The sequence below is a fragment of the Parasteatoda tepidariorum genome, chromosome 3 (genome assembly GCF_982258835.1).
Source record: "Parasteatoda tepidariorum strain Cologne lab strain chromosome 3, Ptep-v5.0, whole genome shotgun sequence".
Taxonomy (NCBI): domain Eukaryota; kingdom Metazoa; phylum Arthropoda; class Arachnida; order Araneae; family Theridiidae; genus Parasteatoda; species Parasteatoda tepidariorum.
In genome coordinates, this window is record NC_141757.1 from 122,402,454 (window position 1) to 122,429,610 (window position 27,157).

The following is a 27,157-nucleotide window of genomic DNA, read 5'->3' on the forward strand; positions in this document are numbered from 1 at the left end:
AAGGATCTAATTATTCATCTCGCTTAGCTAACTTATTTTTGCATTATTATGAAAAAATTATACTCTTAGTATTAAATTTGTTTTTAGATATATTGATGACTTAATAATCTTTAATTTTCAAAGTTATACTTTTTTATTAAATGATATTTACCCCGAGGAATTAATCTTGCTTCGTAATCATGATGATAATATTAATTTCAATTTTTTGGATTTGGGTATTATAAAAGAAGAAAATATCTGCTTTGTTAATTTATACGATAAAAGAAATTACTTTAATTTTACTATAAATAAACTAATTACTTGGAATTCTAATGTTTCTAGGAGCATTTATTTAAATACAACTTTTAATGATATGGATAGAATTAAAAGAATGTGTAGTATTTATTTATTTATCCAAAAACCTAATCGATAAACTCTTTCAAAATTTGATAAAAAAACATTGGATACCCAACTAAAGTAATAAAATTCTATATAAAATCTTTAAATTAATCGTATATTTTTATAGATATATTTACTAAAAAATTTTCTTTGTTAATGTATATAATTTTTCCATGTGCAAATCCATTTAGGGGCAATCTGTGGCTAAAATTATTTACTAAAAATTTCTTTATTAATTTATACAATTTTTCCATGTGCAAATCCATTTCGGGCATATCCGTGGTCAAAATTATTTACTAAAAAATTCCTTTACTAAAAAAATTCCTTTGTAAACTTATATAATTTTTCCATGTGCAAATTCATTTCGGGCAAATCCGTGGATAAAATTGTTTGCTAAAAATTTCTTTATTAATTTATATAATTTTCCATGTGCAAATCCATTTCGGGCAAATCCGTGGCTAAAATTATCTACTAAATTTTTTTCTTTGTTAATTTTTCCATGTGCAAATCCATTTCGGGCAAATCCGTGTCAAAATTATCTATTGAAAGGGTTTTTTCCTTGATAATTTAAAAAAAGTTTTCTATGTGCTAATCCATATCGTGCAAATCCGCGGCTAAAATTATCTGCAAAACAGGCAATTTATGTTTCTCTTTTCTATTTTATACTTTTCTTAAATAAACATCTATCTTCTAAAACTATTTATGATCAATTTTTAAAATTATCCAGTATAATATTACCTTGCGCACATCCATTTCGGGCCCACCCTTGGTAACTAACAAATCCATGCACACCATAACAAATCAATTCAGCAGTGCAGTAAGAACGACACTTTAAAACCCTCTTGTTACACTCAATTTGCGCTTTTGTTTTCATCTTTTGTTTTCATATTTTGTAATCTGGCAATCTTTCTGCGAAAACATTTTTAAATCATTCTTCATAAATACCCGTCCATGTAAGTTGAACTGATTTTGCTGCTCGCTTTATAGTCCCCCCTTTTTAATGTTTTTTCTTTTTATTTTATTATCTGTATTTACATGTTATTTTTACTTATTTGTACTTTTTGTGATCTATTTTATTTGTTGTTATTTTTAAAAAAAAATTTTTGAGTGCTCCTCACACTATTGTATTAATATATTTAGCTTTGGCTTTATTGATACAATATCAGAAAGCACTCTGTTTTGCGGATATAATCGTGTGGGCTGAAGAAAAGATTATATCTTTTTTTTCTAGCTTTTTTTCCGGTTTTTTAATTACCATTTTTTTTATTTATTTATTTATTTATTTATTTATTTTTTTTTTTGAATAATTTGTTTTTATTTTTTTACTTATTATTCCCCCCCCCCTTTTTTTCATATGTCTATTATTTTTCTTTCATATGTCTATTATATATATTTGACATAACCTCTTTTCAAATTCATATATGAGTCACATAGATACTTTGCATTAAATTGAGTTTCATATTTTAAGTATCCTTGAAACCACAAACTATTTTTATCTAACTATGGTGTTTCCCTTTTAGTTCCTCCTGGAGAACCCATTATTAAAGATCACAATGGGAAAATTTTAAATGGAGTAATTGGACCATTTAATGAAGGGGATAGTCTTCTTCTCATCTGTCAAGCTGAAGGAGGTTAGAAAATATTTTATTTTAAAGACTTTTTGACCCTCTTCAGAAATAACATAAAGAATTAACTGCAAAAGTTTTAAACTAAGATATTTAATACAATTCTGACTGTTCAATTTTACTAATTGTAAGAGTTTTAGAAAGAATTAAATTATTGTACCTGATTATATGGATTTTTTTAAAATTTTGTAACTATTTTTAACAATGTGGTGGCTAAATTTTTGAAATCATCAAGTAATTACTATAATTGTTAATTTTTTATCTATACTTCTTCTGCAGAGCAAATTCATACTTTTAATCTTAAAAAAAATTTTAATATAAAAAGATGCTACATTTATTTATATACTCTTTTAATATAAAAAGCCCTTCTTGTTCTTTGGCGCTGCAGCAGAGAACAGACCATGACCACCTAAATCTACTGCAGCCAATCCAATACCATAGACTACCGATTTTTAAAGCGCATAGCACGTTGAGAATGTTTTCAACAATGTCAAGTGCCAGCTAGAGATAGCGAACCTCTTTTACTGACGCCTAAGTTCTTGTAAAATATTAGAGTTCTTGTTTGAGTCAAAGTCTTCCTAATCTCTGAAAGTGTCCAAGTGATTTCATACTACATATATCATACGTTGCCGTTTCACAAAATGTAGGTATCTTTGAGTTTATTGTGCACGATTTGTCAAATATTGTTTGCGTTTTCTTCACCGTAAGTTTAACCTAATGTTCTCTTCTTATTTGCCAACAGTTTATTGTCCACTTTTTTCGTGTGTGTCCAATGAGTGGGCTCAGAACCAAACAAGATCAGCTACCGAACCTAGGTTTTGTTGACTTTAATTCGTTTGAGTAGTGTTGGTTTATGTGTATTTTTAGATCACAAAATTTACTGTTTGTAATCTTAAAGCAGCACTGTTATTGTTTTATTGTTATTTTGTATTATTTTATTAAGTCGTTGCTGTTATTATTTTATTGCGAGGTTCTGTCTGTCAATATTTATGTTTTTCGCTGGATTTGAGTAGATAAAAAATAGCAGTAAAGAAACTATTATTTTAAAAACATCTCTGAGTAGCTATTTCTCATACTAAGGTAAAAACTGATAGTTTTGCGATGGAAAAAAAGAAGGTTTCTGGATTTAACTATTGAGTTAAATGTTTTGAGACTTTTAAATATTTAAAACCCTGAGCTATGAACTTGATGCAATTCAATTCTACATCATTGGAAAACTCTTTAAGTGATTGTTTACTTACAACTTATGACATGGCTGTGTCAAATCACTCGGTTATGCATAATCTTTTAACTTGACAGCTCTAAGGCTTGGGTTAATTATGATGTTGAATCAATTTTCAGAGCAGATATATTTGGATGCCTGAGAATTGAATACACGTACGTGTCGAATCTGATTGGCTGATCCACTGAAGACATTATTTGCAACTATTCAATTCTGTAGTGTTTTGTGAGGAAATCAGGTACATTAGTTTCCCCATCTGATCTGGATAAGTATACATTTTCCAACTGAAACAAGTTATCACAGGACTCTTCAATGGATGAAAAAAAGGAAGAACGAAATTGAAAACTTTTGTTCTAATGATTGTATTTTCACTCACATAGACTCAATTTTAATGATTCGAAAATTTAATCTTAAATATGCTGGTAAGTTAATTCAGGCGATATTTGAAGTTACAAAATCATACGCAAAAGCATATTTTTTCTGACATGTTTTTGATGGAATTGGATTTTTAACTTAAACGGTTCAACTATCGAAATATGTCGAAAAACAGGTATGTTTACTATGAAAAAGTAGGTTTCTGTGTCTGATTTAGTATCTTTAAAAATCGTCTAATTGAATTAATAATATATTTAAGGTTCGGCTACCGAACCTAAATTCCATTATGTGTAAATCCGATCATTTGATGGAAGTATTTACCTTTTGTACGCACTGTACAAATTATTAAACTTTAAAACAAATTATATTACTTCTGCGAATTTCATTATAGCTTAAAGTAGATATTAATATTGTTTGACTCGTAATTGTCACAGATTAATTTCAGCAAGTCAAAAATGTTTCCGAGAATGTCAACAGTGTATGAAAAGAAAATAGACAATTTCTAATAATTACAAAAAAAATGAAAATATTTCAGGCATCCTTATTAATTAATAAATATTTTAACAGATCTTTCTTCACAGCTCAAGTAAAATTTTTTATTATAGAGTCTCAGAGTTACGAAACAAAAACTCAACTTTCAAAAACAAGAATCGATTATCTTCCCTAATCTTTAGTAAAGAAAATAATTCCAGAGTTCTTTTCCAATCTGCCAAGAATACCTGGCAGCTCCTGACAAATCTTTGTAAACAAGATAATCCTCTAAACTAGTAGACGATTAAAGGACGCCTTTTCTTTCAATTTCGTTTCAAAACAGTTAAATCAATCCCTAATTGTATAACATTAAAGCAAAATGCTATAAAATATTATATTATATTATATTATATTATATTATATATATATATATATATATATATATATATATATATATATATATATATATATATATATATATATATATATATATATATATATATATATATATATATATTTCTCTTACACGGCGACAAAAAAAAAGCCTCATTACAACTCCCCGAATGGCAACGCTAGAAAATCGACCAATGATTGCAGCTAAAAATGTCACATGCCAAATCTAACTGAGATGGCTCAACATAAAGCTCTTTTAAAAACGGAAACTGAAATAACCAGAGAGAGCATAAGCTAGGCAGAAGTGAGTAGTCTTTGTAGATAGATCTCTATTTTAGTATTTTGTCGAAAGCGCTTTTTTTCACGAATTTATATATTACGAATTTATTTGCCGATTTTTGATTTATATCACGAATTTACTTGTTTTACTAGAATTTATTTGTTTATGCAGGTTTTTCCACTGCAATTCACTTATTTCAATTTTAATAGACTTAAATATAATCAAAATTTTAACCTTTTTAAAGAGATATTAGTTTTAGAAATTTTATCTTAAGATTTTATACTATAGCACATTTCTAATAGGTTTAGCGAATTACATGTCATTTATTTGAATTCAAATTTATTTTAATAACTTAGTATTTACTAAAAAGACGTAATTTTCTTTTTAAAAAAAGTTGTTATATGGATTTGAATGATTGCTTTGAATTCTTAGAATTTTGTGCATTTGCAATGTACCTAAGTTAGTAGCGAGCGGAGCGAGTATGGTTTGCGAAGCAAACCATATAAGATTGCGTAGCAATTTTCGGGGGTTGGCGAGCGTTAACGAGCAGGAGGCGCAGCCCACTAGTTATATTATATTACGTTATATTGTATTATATTATATTATATTATATTATATTATATTATATTATATTATATTACATTACATTACATTACATTACATTACATTACATTACATTACATTACATTACATTATATTATATTATATTATATTATATTATATTATATTATGCATAAGAGTGCTCTAATCCCCTGCTCTCTGTCGATTTCCACCCCCTCCCCCAATAATTGCAACGCAATCATTTTTGTTTTCTTCGCAATAAATTATTTTGCCGTAGTTTTTTCCCCCTCTTTTTCAGTGTTAGCATAAGACAATTTTTGTACGAAATTTGAAACTGTTTGCTGATATATGTTCTGAAAAGAACTGTGTCTGCATAGGCTTTCAACGTCCAAACATTTTCATTAGGTTACTATTAAGATTTGTTTGTAAACATAAATAATTTTGCTCAGTAATATTTTTTTGAAATAATGCTTAGAATTAAATGTCTATTGTTATAACAAATTTGGCGAGTTTACAACTTTCATTTAATAAGGTTGCTTACCAAGCAGGCTGATATCTCTATATGACATAAAACCATATTAGTCTAACACAGTTTTCCCCTGTTGTCGGTGCATTTATTGGTTGGTAAATCTCGTGGTAGGATCCAGTTTCCCCCCATTGATTTCAATATTTGTTTTGGTTACCATCAACATAAAATTAATAAAAGTCATAAAGGTATTGTTTGCCTATAAATATTTTTGTATCCCTAATTGGGTACTAGCAACTCGAGATGAAGATGATCACTGATACACAGACGCGTAACCTATGACCTCAGCGCCATCTGATAAACAAGATGGCGTGTTTAAGTCGATCAAAGTTTCTTCACTTAAGTTAGAATTTTAATTAACGTGAAGTTAATTAAATACAACGCTGTGTAAGCTCGTGTAGTTTGTTTAGATCAGAAGGTGAATTAACTCAGAAATAATCACGAACTCACATAACAAACAAACTTAACAACTTTTATTATTAAATATAACAGATTTGTAAAAGCGCTTAAGAAAAGAACGATAATGTTTCGATACTGAGCAAACTCGTGAGAGGATGATAAAAAAACGCGACAATTGGTAGACGGTTTCAGCGCAGTTAAAGTTTCGTACGATCGATGGCGGTTGTCACACCATGTCCCCTTCAGGAAAAAAATAATAATTTAAGTTCAAATGCCTCAGTTAGCCTTTGCAGAAAGTGTACCGCTCGTCCGAAATGACTCTTTTTTATAGCTGCAGGGATTCGATCATTTTCAGAGTCATTTTCAGTTGGTGGTAAAACAAGAGCATTATGTACCGATTTGGAAGAACTCTCCTGCGGTTCCGATAAATCAGAACTGTCTGAGAGTAAATGATCTGGTTTTACTCTATCAATTGACCCTACACAGTTTTCACCTTTGATTCGGGCAGTGAAAGTTTTGTCTTTACGACTGTAAACGTCATAGGTTGCAGTGTAAGGTGTATGAAGAATTGGTTTTACTGCATCAACTCGTAATAAGACATGTGTGCAAGAAACTATGCCTTTGAAAACAAAAACATGCCTTTTGTCGTGAGAAGAGGTCGGAACTGGTTTAAGATCTTGCAGATGACGATTCATTTTTCGCAAAAACTTATTATCGACCTTTCCTATTTCCGAAGAGGTAAAAAATTGTCCCGGAAGATGAAGATTCTCTCCATAAACTAATTCAGCTTTAGAACATCCCAAATCCTCTCTAAATACGGAGCGCAATCCAAGTAACACCGCGGGAAGGCAAAAGTCCAGTGGATTGAGGTAGGACGCATAATGGATTGCATAAGATGCCACCTTTCTATCACTCCGTTCGCTTGAAGATGATATAACGTTGTACGTGAAAGACGTATACCAAAGTTTTGCTGGAGTGCGAAATAGTTCTCTACTGAACTGAGATCCTCAATCAGTTGCTATACCTTCAGGGATCCCATATCTAGCAAATTAATGAATGTAAAGAGCCTGAGCAACTGTCTCGGCTTGTATATTTGTCAACGGTATTGCCTCAGTCCTTCTTGTGTACCCATCGATACATGTGAGACAATATGAAAACCCTTGTGAAGAAGGCATAGGTCCAACTTAGTGTTTATATGGCTAAATCTTTTGCTTGGAACAATAAATTCCTGCAGCGGCGAGTGAACATGGCGAGAAACTTTCGTTTTTTGACTTGCTATGCTGCATCTGGCTAGCTTTGCAATTTCTCTTTTCATGTTTGGCCAAATAAAACGATCAGAGCAATTAGCTTTACAGTAGTTTTAACACCAGGATGAGTAAGATTATGCATGGCGTCAAAACCTTGGGTACGAAACTTTTCAGGAATAAATAGACGAATGAATTTAGTGGACGTATCACAGAATATGAAATTTTCACTGTTGGGTATTGGAAGTTGTTGAAGTTTAATGCTAGAATTTGTATCACATAAAATGTGTTGCAATTCGGGATCATTTTTTGAGAATGAGTGATTTCCTCAAAGTTCAATGATTTAGGAAACTTAATGCTGTTGATTCTTGAAAAGGCATCTGCAACAAGAGTTTGAGATCTGTCAATATGTCGAATGTCGCTTGTAAATTGAGCAATGAAATTTAGACGGTAAATTTGTCGAGGTGAGAGTTTATCTCAGTTTTGATTCATGGCATGAGTTAAAGCTTTATGATCAGTCAAAGCAACGAAGTTTACTTTTTCTAATATGCATCGAAAATATTTAATAGCCGCATAAATGGCTAAAATTTCTCGATCATATGTGCTGTTCTTTTGCTCTGTCACGCTAAGTATACGAGAAAAAAAACAAGAAGCCCCCAACTATTGTCTCTGGTTAATTGCTGAATAGATGCTCCAATGGACTTATCAAAAGCGTCACACATTAGTGCAAGTGTTGCCTTAGAATCAGGATGGGCAAGAAAAGTTTCATTTTTTAGCTCTTCTTTGCACTGAGTAAAAGCATTTCTGACTCCTCTGACCATACTGAAGGAGTCATGTCATTTTTCTTTGTGACACTTAACATTCTATTTAAAACTAATTGTTTTTTAGCAGCTCGAGGAAAAAATCTTCTGTAAAAGTTATTAATGCCATGGAATCTATGAAATTCATTAACAGTTGAAGGTTTGGGAAAATTCTCAATTATTCGAACATTTTCAGGAAGTTGAGTACGGTTTTGGTTGGATACAGTTTTGGTCAATGAAGTGACCCAAAAATGTAGCTTTGTCAGTAGCAAATACGCACTTAGATAAATTTACCTTTAAATTATGTGTGTGCAACCTACGGAGTACTTCATCTAGGTGTAACAAATGCTCTTCAATAGAGGAAGAAGCGATGAGTATGTCATCAATGTATACAAAACAGAAGTTCAAATCCTGAAGGATGTGATCAAGAAGTCTCTGCATTGTTTGGGTTGCATTTCTTAAACCAAAGGTCATGGAGTTATATTCAAATAAACCGAAGGGAGTTATGATAGCAGTGTTCTTTATATCGTCCTTATGCTTTTTTTAAAACCAAAGTGGAAAAGAAAGTTTTTCCATACAAATTCGAGAAAAAATCATGTAAGTGTAGTATGGGGTAATTACACGGCACTGTCCTTGCATTTAATGCCAGAAAATTCCCAGAAGATCTCTAAGATCCATCTGATTTTTCAACTAAATGTAGTGGACTACTCCAACAACTATTAGAAGGGCTGCAAATCCCTTTCTGGACCAAAACAGAAAATTCAGCTTTAGCTGCTTCTAGCTTGTCAGCAGATAATCGTCTAGCTTTAGCTGCCACAGGAGGTCCGTTAGTCCTAATAACATGAGTGGTGTCGTGAGTTTGAGTTTTGTTTGGCGTATATTCAGTATCATCAATTACGGTATTGTATTTTTTGATGAGGCAATCAAGTTCAAAGGAAGATTTTAAAGTAGTTATGCTAGGTAAACTGTCTGTACTTATCTTACCTCGAGTTGAAACTGATGTTAATCGGTCAATCAAACATTTTTGCTTTAATTCGACAAGTGTACCATAGTTTGACAAAAAATCTGCACTCAAAATAGGTCTGGAAACATCAGCTACCGTAAAAGTCCAGTTGAAAAGACGATGTAAACATATGTCAATAGTTAAAGAACGTTTTCCGCAAAAAGAAATTTTGGATCCATTAGCAGCAACTAAATTAAAAATTGATTCTTGTTTTTTGCTTTCTGCAGCAGATGGTGGTAGGGCGGATATATCTGCACCAGTATCTACAAGAAATTTAAGACCTAATGTCCTCTCACAGATGAAGCGGCATTTATTTTCTTTGCCATAAACGCCTACCACCAACGACGTCTGGCATCTTAGTTTTACGGCTTTAAACTAAAGGGAGGAATGCATTTGTTGCCTTGTCTCTAAATCTAAAGTGATACCAACACATCCGTGTTTTGCTGTTAGAGCAATCACGACGTCTGTGTTCATCCCTGTTTTGGCTACGACTACGAAATTTCTATGCTTTATCGAGTTTTTTACTCAGTTCATTACATGGAGTTTGCATGGATATTATAGTGTCAGATAAACCAATAGTTTCGTTTTCAGACTGCAGTTTCAATTTCACCATAGCAGAGTGAATTTCATTTGAATTCGATACATCAGCAGTTTTATCAGCCATCATTGCTAGTTTATTTAACTCGTCAGAAGAAGTACTAAGTATAGCTTGCACCTGTGTTGGCAGTCTTTGCAGCCATAACGATTTCAAAAATTTGTCATCCACACGATCACCAGCTAAATTATGCAATTGGCGAAGCAATGCAGATGGGTGTTTATCACCTAAATCATTATCTTGAAGGAGTTTTTTAAGTCGTCTCTCTTTCGAATCACTAAATACTTCAGTATATTTTTTTAATATTTTATACATATCATTTACTGGAGGTGAAGTAATAATATCACTTACTTGCGCTAAGATTTCAGTTTTGATTGATGCAACGGCAATATGGTATACTTTGTACTGTCTTGTGTTATTCCAATTGAGATTCGACTTGCGAAAACCAAATGACAGGATTATCTTTCCAAAATTGTGGACATTTTACAGCAACTCGAGTCAATTCAGTAGTTCCGGTTTCACTTTCATCACTGCTCGGCATAATTCACAGTTCGTGGTTACCAGTGTAAGTTCGTGTAGTTTGTTTAGAACAGAAGGCGAATTAACTTAGCAATCATCACGAACTCACATAACAAACAAACTTAACAACTTTTATTATGAAATATAACAGATTTGTTGTTGCTGTTGTAGTTCATTTACTTCGCACTTGAGCTGCATAATGGGCTATTGGCAACGGTTTGGGAAGTATCCCTGAAGATGAACCGAAGACCCATCACAATTTTGATCTTCTGCAGAGGGGATGGCACCCCCGTTTCGGTATTCTGACAACCTGCACGCGAGGTGGAGCACTTTACGGTATAACAGTTTAACGAGGACCAATACCGTACACCCTCGGTCCCTACGCAGACTAATCCAAGTGGTCACCCACCCGTGCACTGACCGCAGCCAGTGATGCTTGACTTCTGTGAAGTGCTTAGAACCGTGTCTTAACGATCAGTCCATTGCGGGACAACAGATTTGTAAAAGCGCAAGAAAAGAGAGATTATGTCTTGATACAAAGCAAAGTCGTGAGTAGAACGCGACAGCTGGTAGACGGTTTCAGTGCAGTTAAAGTTTCTTTCGATCGGTGGCTGTAGCTACAGCTGTATCACATATCGAATTAGTTAAAAAAAATTTCTCATATTGAATAAAATTTGTACATGCATCAGCACATTATGCAGAAGGCTTATCGTCAAATTCTTAATCAAATAACGAATCTCTTTAATGGTAATTTATAATAACATATTAATGTAATTTACACCAAAAAAATAATAATTTTCGAATGGTTGCACACCGATTCCAATAAGCTTATTTTGAAATAAAGCGTAATAAGGAAATATCATAGAATTACATTATAATAACACTTTTAGCTTTCAATTTTAAATTTGGAAATCAATCAATATCTAAAACATACTAATATAAACAATAAGTCAATACCTTTAATTTGGGAATACGAAAAGGTTTTACAAGAAAACAATACCCTTGCGACATTTATTAATTTTATGCTAATGACAACCAAAAAATATGGGAAACAGTGAGGGAAAATTGATTTTTACCATGTGGTTTTTTCAATAAAAAAAATCGTCTACAAAACGGTTTGACGACAAAATGAGACAGCTTTTATTTTGCATCTAAAAATTCAATATTATTTTTTGATTATTACTGTGAATAAAATCATATTATAGAGTCTAACTAGAATTGGGTATACTATAGCCTACGTCACAGATCGTGTTATTCCTACTAAATTTAACTAGTAAACAGCATTTTCTGCGAACCTGATTTCTAGCAACAAGTAAAAGCATCAAACGAAGTGTCTTGTTTATAAGTCGCTACTCGCCAGGTTGGAATTGTATTAGTCTAGTTCCTTTGGAAATAATTTATATTGTTGTTTCACCGAACTTTATGAATTTAGTAAGCATATTTAAAACTCAGTTTATTAATTAAACTAAAAGGTAAATGTTATTCCTAGTAAGTGGAAGTAGTTGTGCTTTTTTCATATTATACCCAATTGACTGAGCAGTAAACATATCAAAATGTAGACAATTTTTGATTCATGCTCTTAGAAAAACAGCAAGGTAAAATTTACCATGTTTTTGGTTCTATGGGAACATCAAAAAGCTTAGTAATTTTTACTGAAGTGCTTTGGTAATGATTTTGGTAAAATTAACAAAGGACTATGCTATAAATGTGGTAATTTTTTTCATAATATCTTAGAACATGGCATAAATACAATTCTTTCGGTTAAATTAATTAATCTGAATAATTAACCGAATTAATCAATTCGGTTAATTTTCAGTTTTGTCTTTCTTACTAAATGTGTGGTAATAAGAACTATAATTTTAAAAACCAGAATTTCTTGTAAACGTTTGACACATGAAAGAAAAAATATCAAATGATTGATTTAAAAGTAGTATATGGGGGGGGGGGCTACAGGACACTTTTGCCCTTCCCTATATACTACTATTAATTTCCTATTTTTTATATTAAAAAAATTTAAAATAGGCCTATATTTTACATTTTTATATGAAATATCAGTATATTTAAAAATTCTTATTTTTATATTAATAATTTTTATTTTATTAAAACCTTATTGAAAATATCGTTTTTTATTTTACATGTAATTCATAATCGTAATATTTATTTTTACCTTTAAAATCAAAAATATATTTTCCACTATTAATTTTTCTTATAGCTTTATCAGATAATTCACCATGACATTTCGAGAGATAAAAATCTTTCTCATCATTGTCTACTTCTAATCTAGCTATAATAGAGTCACCGTATTTTGTATTTATTTTTCTCAATGATATTAAATTATATTTACCTATCTCGAGTTCATTTAATTTGTATGTTTCAGGAAATCGTTTGAGGTCATTAAATTCTTCCATTTATTTAAGAACATTTTTTTGTAATATAATTTCTGTAATAAATACACTTGTATAACGAACATCCAGGTCCTAAAATTTTAGTACATTTAGGTACATCAATGTCAATCGATGGTATATTCAATTCATCTAATATCTCTTTTTCTAAAATACCTCCTTTATAAGCAAATATACCACCATATAGTTGATATAGGTTATTTATATAATTTTTTACGTCTTGATGATTTATCCATAAACTATTCTTATTTCTATTAAATCTTAATCCGTGTACTTCTGAAGTACATTTACGTACAATCTTCAATTCTTGATCATTTAATTCACAATTAGGTGTAAATACGTCAATATATTCACCGATTGGTAAATTTAAATGAACCCATCCTATCTCTCTTACAATCTTACGACTGGGAAAAATAAATCCCTGAATTTTTAGGATGACTGTAATCTTATCCATTTATTAAGAAACATTTTTTTAAAAGCCAAAAGGTACAGTATCATAATTATCTAAAAGTCTACGTTTATCGTATCCAAAGGTATAACGTTTATTTGTTTTAATACTTGAAATATTCCTATCTTTTTCGATTTTAAACTGATTGATTTCTACATCCAAACAATCTGTTTCACCTGTTATTATTTTAGTCCTATTATCAAAGTCTAATATGGTTTCACTCTGATAAGACATTTTAAATCCTTTTACTTTTCCATGTACAGATTTATCATTTAATTTATACCCATAATCTTTAGAGGCTCCAGCTATCCAAGATGTAATATATTTATCATTTCCCAATTCATCAGTCCATTCTCCTAACATGCATCCCGTTTCAATTTTATTGGTTCCGTCGTCTATATATACTACACTATCTGTATCATAATAAAGTACTTTATCTCCTAATTTATCTAACATTTCATATAATCTAATTCTGGCAGAACTAGTTGTAAAAGCAGCTATATATATATTAGTATTGAAGTTATTTTTTTCAAATATATCTTTCATTTTATAACTCATTTCCACACAATCGTCATTCAAAAAATTCATATTCAAATCTTTAATAGTATCATTTAGAATAATTCTATAAAAATCTTCAATTTCCATCACATATTCAGTTTGTTTCATGTTATTTCTTTGACCAAACTTACCCCATAAAGAATTTAAACATATTTTAGCTATGAATCTCAAACCTGGATTTTCTTCAATTTTATCTAATTCTATATCTAATTTTTCTTTAACTATTTGTCTGTATTCTTCTTCATTTTTGAAATTGTTTTTCCATTTATCGCATGTTTCTAGTTTAATCTTTAAAAACGTTTTAACATATTCTTTAAACAATTCATTTGTTTTATTTTCAAAATGCCAAACCTCATATATATTCAATATTTTATATCCTTTTTTAACAGCTAATCTGATCTCATCGGTAGTCCACGTTCCTATTAGACATCTTTCGATATCAGTGTGTTTACACTCAGAATTTCTTATCTCATAACACTGCTTACATTTTTTCTTTTCTAAAGTGGTTTTGAAATGATTACATTTTATTGTTTCAGAACAAGTTCTACATAATGAAAATATTAATTTTTCTGCTTTATAAGGTAATACTGGATGATATAATTTTCTAGGTGGAAGTACTTTACATTTTATTAATCCATACCAATTTTCATCGTATTTTTTAGGATTAAATATTTTGATTGGATGACCTTCTGGACAGTTATCAAAATAATTTACAGTAGGATATAAAGAACATACGTCAATATATCTGCCTTTTTCATTACTTTTCATTTCATATTTTAATTTGGTAGGTTCACATCTTCCACCATAAAAAGCATCTCTAGGATTTAAAGGTTCTATAAAATCTCTCTTCCATTCTTTTTTCATGTAATTTTTCATATCCTTATTATTATCAAAATCACACTCCCAGATATTTACCAATTCATAACCTGCTTCAATTATATTTTTATTGATCTTCTTAGTTCGTTTATATAAATCTTCCATGAGCAATTGATTAACAGTGTTTACTTTTGTTCTAGTGAAACATTTGGTACATCCATGCCAGAAACATCCATTAAATTGAAATACTGTATTTTTATAAAATCCATCTACCTTATAACATTTTTCACCTAATTGTAATTTTTTCTCTCCTCCATTCAAAGCATGGCGTATATTAATATTTTCCTTTTTTGATATGTAATCTAACCAAGCTATTGATTTTTTACTGTACTGATCTTTTTGAATGACAATTTCATCAATAGCTATTGTGTTTTCTTTCAAGAATTTATCTCTGTAAATGGCCATACATAGACCAGCTAAAGTTACATATTTAAACGGATCTATATTCACAGTTACTAAGAATAATCTTCTTAATTCTAAACAACCTTTTCTTAAAATATCTACATCAGATCTACAGTATTTTATAAATTCCTTTTGGAAATCAAAAGTTTCATGTTTAATGGAATCATACCATTTATCAAATTTTTTCCTGTCTTCATCAACCATATAATTATATCCATAGTAATATTTATCTGGATATTTACCAATATAATTTTGATTCTTTTGTTTGTTGAATAAATGAGGAAAATAACCCTTGGCCAGTTCATTTAAACCAAATGTTTTAGGAAATTTTTTAAGTGCACACATTGTAAAATTAATAGAATCAATAAATCTTATATAGTAACCATCAGCATTCATATATGTTAGTTTATTTCCTTGGTAAATTGTAAATACTTTAATATGCTTTTTGAAACAATATTTAGCTAAAAATTGAAAATCAAATCCTTTTCCATAATGAGCTATAACTGTATATCCTTCGTGTTCCTCGCAAAATAACCATTCACAAAAATCGTTTTCATTTTTAAATTCTGTTTCGTTTCCATGAAAATCATGACATATAACTAGATTCACTTCATGAATTCCTGTATCTTGCTTGGTTTCAACATCAAAAAATAAGTATTTTCCTGTTTTACATTTCTTACACCAATCTATTTTATTACATTTATTTTTTACACAATTATCTTCACATACACCTCCTTTACTGTTTTCATATTTCATGAAACACTCATGACCTTTCATAACCCATTTCCAACAATTATTACAACGATATTCACCACATATATGTTCTTCTGTTTTCCTTTCATTTCTATTAATATTTCTTTTACATTTTAGACATTTCCATAGTAATTTGCAAACAGTAAAACCTTCTGAATTTTTCTTGTTATGATTATCAAAACAATTTTCTCCTAAGAATTTCCGATTACATTTTTTACAAAATATTTCCTCTCCTTCACAATTAGATTCTTCAACAAAACACCTATCACATTTTAAAGGGCATTTATGTTGATTTGAACGTTTATAACCCACTTTACAATAATTACAATAATTATTCTTACCTAAAAATCCTGTCATTGATGTAATGACATCGAAATGATTTCTATTCTTATATATAAAAATACATGTTGATTTATAATCACCATTATATATAATTTCATTACCATTTTCTCTACAAACTATATTGATCTGAATGTCTAAAAAATTTTCAAATATTTTAACTTCTTCTAAACTACACACTTCTAAAGGAATTTTACATACATCATGTAATTTTATAGCTAATGTTTTTTGTAAAACACGACCTTTTTTAATATAAATTATTTCATTACTTGATAATTTTTCAGTACATAATTTATCACTTAACAGTTCAGGATTTTGGATAGCTAAAGCTGTTACAATTGATCTAGCCAAACATATATTATCATCATTTTTTATTTGACAAATACTTTTCTTTTTTGCTGGATCTGTTTCAGAATACATTTTTAAAGCCTTGTGTCTACCACCATGAGGTAATTCGATGACATTAAAATCAAATATACACTCTGTTATATCGAGTTCTTTATATTCAATTTGGTTGGATAATTTATCAATGTATTCATTAAAAGCAGTTTTAGTTGACATCATTTTATCATGAAAAGGTACATTTAATTTAGGATTATGTATAATTACATCTACTTTTCCTGTAATATTTCCAATAGCCCTTTTAAATATATTTCTTAAAATATTATAATATTGTTCAGGTAAAATTTTAGATCCTGCCACTCTATATTGTTTTCTATAAACTTTATATTTTTCAATATATTGACCTCTGAATTCAATAATTTTATAATCTGGTTTAAAGAAATTTTTAAGATTTACCTCTACTTTTACCTTATCTTTTATTTTTTGAGGCCTATACAAAGCATTTAAATTAGTTTCAGTTATTATATTTTTTTCTTCTTTAGGTATAAATTTACCATCTTTATATTTTAAATTATAAGAATCAAAAACTTTTTTTAATTCATTTCTATACTTAGGATATTTATTAAATAGTTTAGTTTTGTTTTCCATATAATAAGAAACATCCAATCCTAAATAATCTGATAAAACAGATTTATAATTTCCTGTACTTTTGATATAAGAAACTACTGATTCAATAATATTTGATTTTAATCTCTTATCAGTCAGGACAGGAATTTTAAGTTTAGTTATCAATTCTCTTAGTTTTTTAATACTGAAAGTTGAGAGTACATTACTCAAGTGTTTGAACTCCTTTGTCATGTTACTCATTTATAAGGAAGAAAATTTATAAATACTTTTATAAAAAGGAGTTCATACGTTTTATATGAAAATTACTTCTAAAATGTCTTTGTTTATGTGAATAAGTATAATTTTTACCACAATCGCATTCATAATATATATATTTTCTTTTAAGATCACAATCTATACTTCTTTTAAATAAATATTTTTTATATTTGTAAAATTCGTCAGCTGATTTCAAAGTCTTACAATCGCAACAAAATTTATCTTCCATTTATTAAATGGAGTTTTTATAAATACTTTTCTGTCTCTTTAAGAAACGAATTCCAAATTTCATCATAAATGTTTTGTTTTTTAGGACTACCTAACTTAATATTGTTAGAAATATTATAATATTCACATATCTTTTTCATAAAATATTTATAATTTAAACTCTTTTTAAAATACATATAATCTAAAAATTTTAAAAACATTTCATCTGCTTCAACTGTAAAAATCAAGTTCAATTTTCTTTTTAACTTTTTAAAAAAACTAATTCTCGAATTGTATCTCTGTTTTAAAAAAATATCAAAATCTTTCGTGTCATAAAAATATACGTCTTCTTCTGAATCGTAACTTATTTTTTTATTCTTAATTTGTTTAAATATCTCTGTATAAACATTTTCCATTTATTTAAAAGAATATTTAAATATGTGTTCTTTCTTTCTATTGCGCAATCACAGCCACCGAGATGGCTTTTATTGCACAATTCCTATGAGAGCCAAGCTCTCTTACGTCACAGGCCTTATTGCGTAATCATTACAGCCATCTAGATGGCTCTCTTACGTCACAGACCTTATTACGCAATCATTACAGCCATCTAGATGGCTCTCTTTCGTAATATCTTCCCCTCAGCTTTTCCGAATCTTTTTTAAAACAATTAAGACTAAAGGAATTTTTCAAAGTTAATTCAACAGATCGAAGCTTTAAATTAATAAACTTAGAAAATAAAGTCTTATTATTTTTAGTTATCTAAAATAATAATAATAAATAAAGTAAAGTCTAAAATAATAATAAAAAATAAATAATAATAATAAATAAAATAATAATAATAAATAAATAATAATAATATAATTTTTTACTTTAAATAAGTCAGAAACTTTACGTTAAATAAGAAAATTTAAAATAAGAATAAGAAATATAAGAAAATTTAAAATAAGAAATATTTAAGTAATTCGTTTAATAAAACTATAAGTAATTCATTTTCAGAATAATAAAATACAATAAGAATTAAAAAACATGCAGGAAAAATACTTTGAAAATACAAAAGAAAAAGAAAAGAATAATCTACTTAACTTAAATCTTAAATATAATAACCTACTCCTTCGACGATTTGAACTCAAATGAACGAAACACGGAAGTAAAATTATATGGAAACGCGTAGAAACTTCTAGAAGGAAACGACGTCATTTCGATGAATCATTTGTTGCTCGACTGATTTGAAATAAAAGCATTTATAGAAATGTTTCGTAATAAAATGGCTTCTTTAAAAGATGTTTGTTATGAGCAAATTAAAGATAGTTATTATTATGGATTGTTTGGAGATTTTAAATTAATAATAGATAAAAATACTGGATATTTCAATGCTTCTAAGTTATGTAAATCAGGAGGTAAAAGATTTAAAAAGTGGTTAGAAAATAAAGAATCTAAAGAGTTAATTTTATATTTAACTAAAATCCTAGAAGGCCCGAATTCGGGCCCTCTAGAAAATTCATTATTTTATGAAATTAAAGGTAGAAATGCAACTGAATTAAAATATAATGGGACTTATGTTTCTAAGGATTTAATTACAAATATAGCTTGTTGGATTTCACCTGAATTTTCTAAAAAAGTAAACGATGTTGTAATTAATTATTATGCTAATAAATTTAATGAAAAATATAAAAATGATAATGATAAACTTCAAAAGAAATTAGATACAATAAAAATTAAAATGAATGACTTAAAAATAAAGAATGAAAAATATAAAGAAGACGTAACACCTAAAACATCTCAACCTAGAAAATTAAACATGTTTACAATAATAGAAAAGAATAAAAATGATTCTGATTATCATTATTATGTTATTAGATGTCAAAGAGGTTTATATAATAAAACTATACGAGATTTAAAACTTAGATATCCTAATTTAAAAATAGCTCATGAAATTCAATATAATCCGAATGCTATTAATTTATTTAACAGAATAAAAGAAAATATTTCTTATATAGAAACTAAATTTAATCATTTAAAATTAAAAGATTATGATATTGAAAGATTTAAAAATGATATAATTCAATTGATTCCTAAATTAGAATAATATTTTTTTCATCTATCCAACTATTAAATTCTTCAGGGTAACCTAGCCATTTTACGAATAACTTATTATCTTTTCTTTTTATTATTTTTTCAATCTTATATGTTTCATTTTTCTTATTATATTTTACTAATTCTTTTTCATAATAAGTTCCTTTAATTTCTTCACCATTTAAATCTTTCACTCTATAAGTTATAGGATCTGTTTTCAATATTTCAGATATGATAAAAATTTCTTCTGTAAATGTAGGATGATAACCTCTGGTAAATGTTTCTTTATATTTTGAAATTCTAACTTTATCGCCTATTTTAAACTTTGGTTTCTTTATTTCTTTTTTAGAAAATAAATTATTGTATACGATACTTTCATTTTCTGTCCGACTGGCTTGTGAAGGTGTCATTTTAATAGATCGATGATAAGAATTATTATAATTATAAACTAATTTATCTAGTACTTCTAAGTATTTATTTGTATTATTTGCTGCCATATATTTTCTTATTTTTCCATTAATTGTTCGATTAAATCTTTCAACAATAGAACATTTTATTTCAACATTTTCAGTAGTAAACCAATGAATATTATTATCTTTGAATAATTTTTGAGTATCTTTATTTATAAATTCCGTACCTTTATCCGTTTGTAGTTTCTCTGGAATTCGTTCTTTAAATATTAACTTGAAAGCATTTGATACTTCTTCGCCTGTTTTTCTTTTTATTGGAATAACCCAAGCATATTTACTAAACATATCAATAACTGTTAAAATATAATTAACTCCACTATTATATTTACTAAATGGTTTTATAAATAATAAATCCGCTTGCCATTGATCATCAATATGTGAAACGTAACATCTCCTTCTTCTAAATTTACGAATAATTGGTTTATGTCTAGTATAAACATCTTGTTCATGTACAAAATCTGTAATTTGTTTTTGAGATAAACCTGTTTTTCTTTTTAATTCATTGATACCACAATAACCTTTTTCGGGATCATAATAAACTGTTTTTATGACCCCGTTTTCTTTAAAAAAGTACTTTTTTCAGATCCACAAACTTCACATATACCTTTCCTCGTCAATCTTCCATTTTTAGAAGTTTCTTCATAAACATCTTTAGTATTAGTAAAATTTTTACATTTTAAACAATAAATCATACCCATACCAAATGTTCTTTTGGCTTTGATAATAGGTTTAACAATTCCTCTTTCTATTCTTTCCCTGATTGTAGGATTTGGAATTGTATTTAACTCTTCTATCATATTTTTATCACATACATCATTTCTAGTTTTAGTATCTTTATTTTTAAGGTAACAAACATCATGTTTATATGCTATTTCATCTACTCTGTTAATGGGCTTACTCCATTCTTTATATGTTAAATCATCGTTTAATCTTTTCTTTCCATGTAATAATTGTGTTCCAGGTCCTGTAAATTGATGTCCTGGTAAATGCATTTCAAAGGGTAAATTATTAATTGTTGAATTGATAAAGCCAGATCCTTTTTGACCACATTCTTTACAACAAAATTTGAACTTTCCGTCTTTACTTAATTTTCCAACTTTGAATATATTACTTTTACACGTCATTTATAGGCAATAAAAAATTATATGTATTTATAGCCATTCAATTGAGTTTTTTTAACGTATTTCTCTAAAGGAAAATATTTCAAACTTTGAATAAAATCAGCCTCTTTTTTATGAATTTCTTCTTCAGTTAATGTATTAGCTTTAAACAAATTCAGTAGTTGTTTATAAAATTTGTAAGTATATTTATACTCTTCTTTTCTTTCGGATATATTTAAAGATCTGTCAACCACTTCAATCACACCAGCTCCTAAACTCAAAGCTGATAAAGGGATTAAAATAAAACCAGATAAGCCAGACGCACTAAATAAAAACTTACTCATAGATAGTGCGATACTAATCTTTTGATAGTAATTATAACTTTTTCTGTGAATAAAAATTCTTTTCTCTAAATATTCTTCCATTTATATATACACAAATTCTTTATTTCGGTACCTCATATTAGGATTGACTAAGTCTAAAACTAAAAAATCATATGGTTTTTTGATACAGTTCTTATACATTTTATTAAATTCTTCTTTTGTTAATTGACCATCTATTTCTCGTATTATTTGTTTAATTTCTTTTTGTTTCATATCGAAAAATATAAAATAATCGCTGTTACTTCTGATGGTTATAGGTATTTTATAATAGTACTGACTTATATAGATAAGGGATGTATTTTTCTTTCTTCCTCGTATAAAAAATTCTTCTATAGATTGTTGATCTTTTTCACATATACAATCATCAAATACAACTAAATTCATATAGGAAGGATCCAAGTCATCTACGGTAATAAAATCATCTAGTTTGGAAGAAAACAAAACTTGATCTTTTTTAAATTTTTTATATTCTTTCAAAACTTCTTTTTTATTCTTTAAGCCTTTACATTTTTGAATATCTTCTAATTCTACATCTGTAAATTGAATGTATTTTTCTTGTAATTTTTCATACTTAGATTCAAATATGTCTTTTGCACACATGTAAAGTCTATCAAAGTGTAAATAGTCATAAATTAAATTGATTAATAAGTTCGATTTTCCACTGTTGGAAGAACCATTTATGATTAATCTAAAGGGATGTATAGGCAATAGAGGATGTTGATTTGGATCTTTAAATTCATCTGGTTCATTATAGTCTTTAATTACAATTTTAGAATACATTTATTAATTAAAAAATAATCTACTACGAGTAAAAAATAATCTACTACGAGTAAAAACTATTATTAAAATAAAAAAATTTTTTTTTAAATAATTTATTCTTTTAATGGTTCATATAGCGGTACTCGTGTATTATGACAAATTTCCGCAAGAAGTATACAAACTATCTTTTCTTTGTTTGAATTATAAAATTCTTCTGGTAATATATTACTTTTATTTTTTATTAAAAGACAGAAATCTATTTTAGAAACAAATTCTATTACAAAGTCTTTATCAATATCTTGATACTGTATAATATAATCCCAATTTACATAATCTTGAAATTTTCTTATAAGGTTCATTGATAATTTTTGATATCTAGATACAACATTCATATTTAAACGGTCAGAATAATTTTCTATAAATCTTAAATCCAATTTTTGGAATCTTGATATTTCATACCAAGTCACTTTATCTAAATGTCTCTCAATAAAACGGATAGATAAGGTTTGGTATCTACATATTTTTTCCCAATCTACATCAGAGGCATGTTTTTCAATAAAAGGTTCATTGAGTTTTTGATATTGAGAAATAATATACCAATCATTTGGCTGTACATATCGTTCGATTAAAACTTCAGATAATTCAGAAAATTGAAACACATATTCCCATTTTAAATAATCTGCTAAACTTATAATTACATCTTCTAAAAGTTTCTTTCTAGAAAAGTCGTTCCAATTAATTTCATTGGCCATTTATTAAGAAGAAAAATTTATCTTTTCAATATGTAAATAAGGCTTTAATTTACAGCCTCCTCCTGTTAGCACTGATAATGTTAAAACTTCATTTAACTTTCCATACGCAAACATAGTTATTGAATCTTCATTAACATTTATCTCTTTATCAAGAAGTACTTCTTTCACTTTTTCTAAACGTATTTTTGGCTTTTCATTCATTTTGTCACAGGCTAAAAAAATTGTAATTTTCATATACATGTTTTGTGATAATTTTAAGTTTGAATCTAAAAGTTTTGAAGTAGTTTCGTTGAATTCAAAAGTCTTGTAACCCACACCTGTAAACTGAACAAGTCTATCTGTGGTAGCGCAAAAAGTTTTATTATCAACGTAATATTTATTAGCAACGTCAGTATCATTTATGGGCCATTTTACACTCGATATTCTTTCGTTGTGAGCATAATAACTTCTATTAATTTTATCCCACAGTATACAATAATAATCAAGATGTTTTTTGGTAACCACATCGCCTTCTTTTTCAGGTTCTTTTACATTTGATATGATTTTATTTTTAGCATCAAAATTATTTTCATCATGTATTAAACTTTTGTCTTTTAATTCATCGACATATTTTTTAGTTGAAGCATCATTGTCCTCTAGAGGAGTAGCTATATTTCTAATACATTTATTTCTAGCATTAAAATAACCGTTATTACGAATCAAACACTTATTTTTTAAATCATCTACATATTTTTTAGTTGAAGAATCATTATCTTCCTGAGGATGTAAAACATTTTTTAATAGTTTACTTTCCATATCATAATTACCATCATTCGTTAATTTAAATCCTACACCTGGTGGTCCTAAAGGTCCTTCTTTTATTTCATTGTCGTAAAGTGGATAATAAGCAGCCATTTATTAAAATAGAAAAAATCCTTTATGTTTTCAGAGTTTTAATCATTTTTATATCCTGAGTTGACATATTCAAGGAGCATTTGTTTCTTTCTTTCAAAATAAAGTAAAAAACATAATTTTTAGTAGTATTATTTCTCAATCTCCAATTGAATTCAATCATTAAATTACTCAAGTTCGTATAATTTTCATGGTTTGCCATGTTGAAACAAATTATAGGATACTTACTGAAATTTGAATAGTTTATCATACAACCTGTTTCAGAATTTATATTATTCATTCCTGATTCTAAAAGAGCATAATATAATCGATTATAATCATTTTTATTAAAGTCCATCATATAACTTACAGTGGGAACTTTAATGTTATTAATCATTAACCAACATTCTATCATATCCAAGTGATCAAACATCATATTATTTTGATTCATGTTTTCATTTCTATCTTCATATTGAGGAATGACATATAAACTCAAAACTTCATCAGAAGTAGCAGGAATAGAATAAGACCCACTGGAATTTTTATAAAATACATTTGATTTGATAATGTTATAATGATCCCAATTTATTTCTATAGGAGTATTTGATAATTTTAATTCATTGAATTTTACAGATGCGGAATTTTTAAATCTAACATAAGGTAACCAAAGTGATAAATCTTCAACAAGAACCTTAAAATCTGGATTTTGAATATCTGTATACAACATATTTTTACTATCATTTCTCTGAATTTCTATTTTAACTTGGAAACCTGTCATTACTTTTTTATATTCGTTAAAGAAATCAAATATATACTTTAAAGGAATCCATATTTTTACTGTTTGACTATTTTTAGTAAATTTACATCTTTTTGAAAATCCTTCATTAAAACTTTCATTTAGTTTAAGGTTTTTAAAAAAATCAGTTATTTTGGTAGTATCTATCAGATTTCCATTATATTTGAAATTGTTTCTATCTACCGAATCAGTTGTATCTACATAAAAGAACATGTTAGTAGCTTCCGATGTTGAATAATCAGGGGTGAAGTGTATCATCCCTAATACTTGATTCATAATGGCTTTATAATTTATAGTGGATTCAACTTCAGTATTTCCTATAATCAACCTGTTTGAATTTATGAGACCTCCTCCATTCACTAGAGTAACATTTTCATTACTTATTGCACCTCCATCTCCTTTTACAATTTTTAATTCTTGTTGCAGATATCCTGCAGAATATAAAATATTAGCATTTGTATCATTGATAAAGAAATTATATGTAGCATTTTCATGAATATTATTTCTATTTTCACTTTTTAATTCTCTATATTCAAAACTTTCAACGTCGTTATTATAATAATAACTAGTGTCTTTCAAATCGTAAATTTTATCCATTTATTTAGGAATAAAAAATTTCAATCCAGTACCATGTTTTTTATTTTTAGAAAATATTTCATTCAATTTTTCTCTCACAAATTCCTTAGATTTATCTTCTACAATAGGACTTATAAAGTCTGAAAAGAAGCCTCTTCCTTGTATTTTTTTACTCTTTCTGTACAATCTTTGTTTATTCATTTATTTAGCAATAAATTTGTACTGTACTTCTTGTTTATTTAAATCAATTAGTTCACCTCTATGATTTGTAATTCTCATTCTAATTCGATTAATAGAATCAGATTTAACCGGAAAAAATATTAGTTTATCAAATTCTTTAGCATATAAACTTCCAGGAGGATTTGATGATGTAAAAGAATAAATAACTTGAGATTGAAACTGATTTATATAAGCACCATCCACTATATCACAGTGAATATAAATATTATCATTACCATTAGCTATATCCGCAATAAATTTACCTTCTTGCTCTTCCTCTTCATATATTTTAGGTTCAAAGCCTAAAATTTTGTACAATTCACTTTTAGATAAATCAATTTTATAATTCTTCTCGAGTTTAATACTAAACCTTTGTCTTTCTTCTATTATTCCAAATAATATAGGTGAATCATTTCCAAAATATTTTACCATATAACGATTCAAACCTCTTATATTGTAATGACCATGAGGAATAATGAAATCTGTCCATTTGACTCCATCAAAATATGAAAATTTATTGTTTTTCTCCGTAATATTATTCCATGAAATATACATTGAAAAAGACTGAAGAGCTATCTCTGTAAAATGAAAAGGTCTCGAATACTCAATGGTGAAATCTTCAGATTTATCTACGTTTTTCGAATCTAATATAATATACTTCATTTATAAAGAACAATTTTTTCATTTAATTTACTAGGTTCTTGAGTAAATGAATATAAAACTTCAATAGGAGATTTATTTTTATTTCTTTCAGTTATATATTTCATACAATAGAAACCACATCTTACAGAACTCGGACTTTGTAAAAAACTATCGTTATATCTAATTTCTTTTCCAGAAGTATTTAAATAACTTAGTATGTTTTGAGGAAGAAAATCATTTTTTATTATTCGATTGTTATATTTATATTCTCCAAAAGGATCAAAATATTCAACAAAATTATATTTTGGATCATTATAATAACAAACCCAATGAGTTCCAGGACCTGTAGATACATCTAAATTTATAATTCCGTTTTCAAATTTTCTTATCTTTTTAGGTAACATATCTATAGTAAATATACCTCTAAATCCTTTTTCATTTTTCATATTGTTTTCAATCATTTTGTTGGATATTCCCATGGCTGATAGACTCCCTTTCCACAAGGTTTTTTTTTTTTACCTGATCCAGAAATTTTGTCCAATACTTTTTTAGTACCCCAACCAGCTGCTCCACTAGCTGCTCCTAATGCTAAAGTAGAAAGTAAAGGTACTAAAAATGGTAAAAACCCTCCATTCTTTTTCAGTTGAGTCTTTGATATTTTAATTCTTTTACCTTTATCAATTTGGTTAATTTGTGTAGCTGTTAAATGTAAATCAAAATTGGGTGTTTTACTTTTATCTATTTGTAAACTAAGTTCTTCACCATTTTTATAAGCTGATTTCAATTTAGAAATCTGACTGTCGCTCAAGTATACTTTTTTTACAATATAATTACTCATTTATATACTAAGAAATTTTCCATAGTATTCCTTTACCTGATCGTTTGTCATAGTTCCCTCTCTTAAAAGTAAATCCAAC

At 28.1% G+C, this 27,157-nt stretch overlaps 1 protein-coding gene across 1 annotated transcript in view; it reads left to right on the top strand.

Moving 5' to 3' along the window:
* Window positions 1-27,157, top strand: part of LOC107449318 (neural cell adhesion molecule 2) — a 156,036-nt gene that overhangs the window by 70,731 nt on the left and 58,148 nt on the right. Inside the window, exon 3 of the mRNA XM_071185035.2 lies at window positions 1,899-2,009. Within this exon, the coding sequence (XP_071041136.1) occupies window positions 1,899-2,009 (111 nt within the window). The remainder of the gene's footprint in view (window positions 1-1,898; window positions 2,010-27,157) is intronic.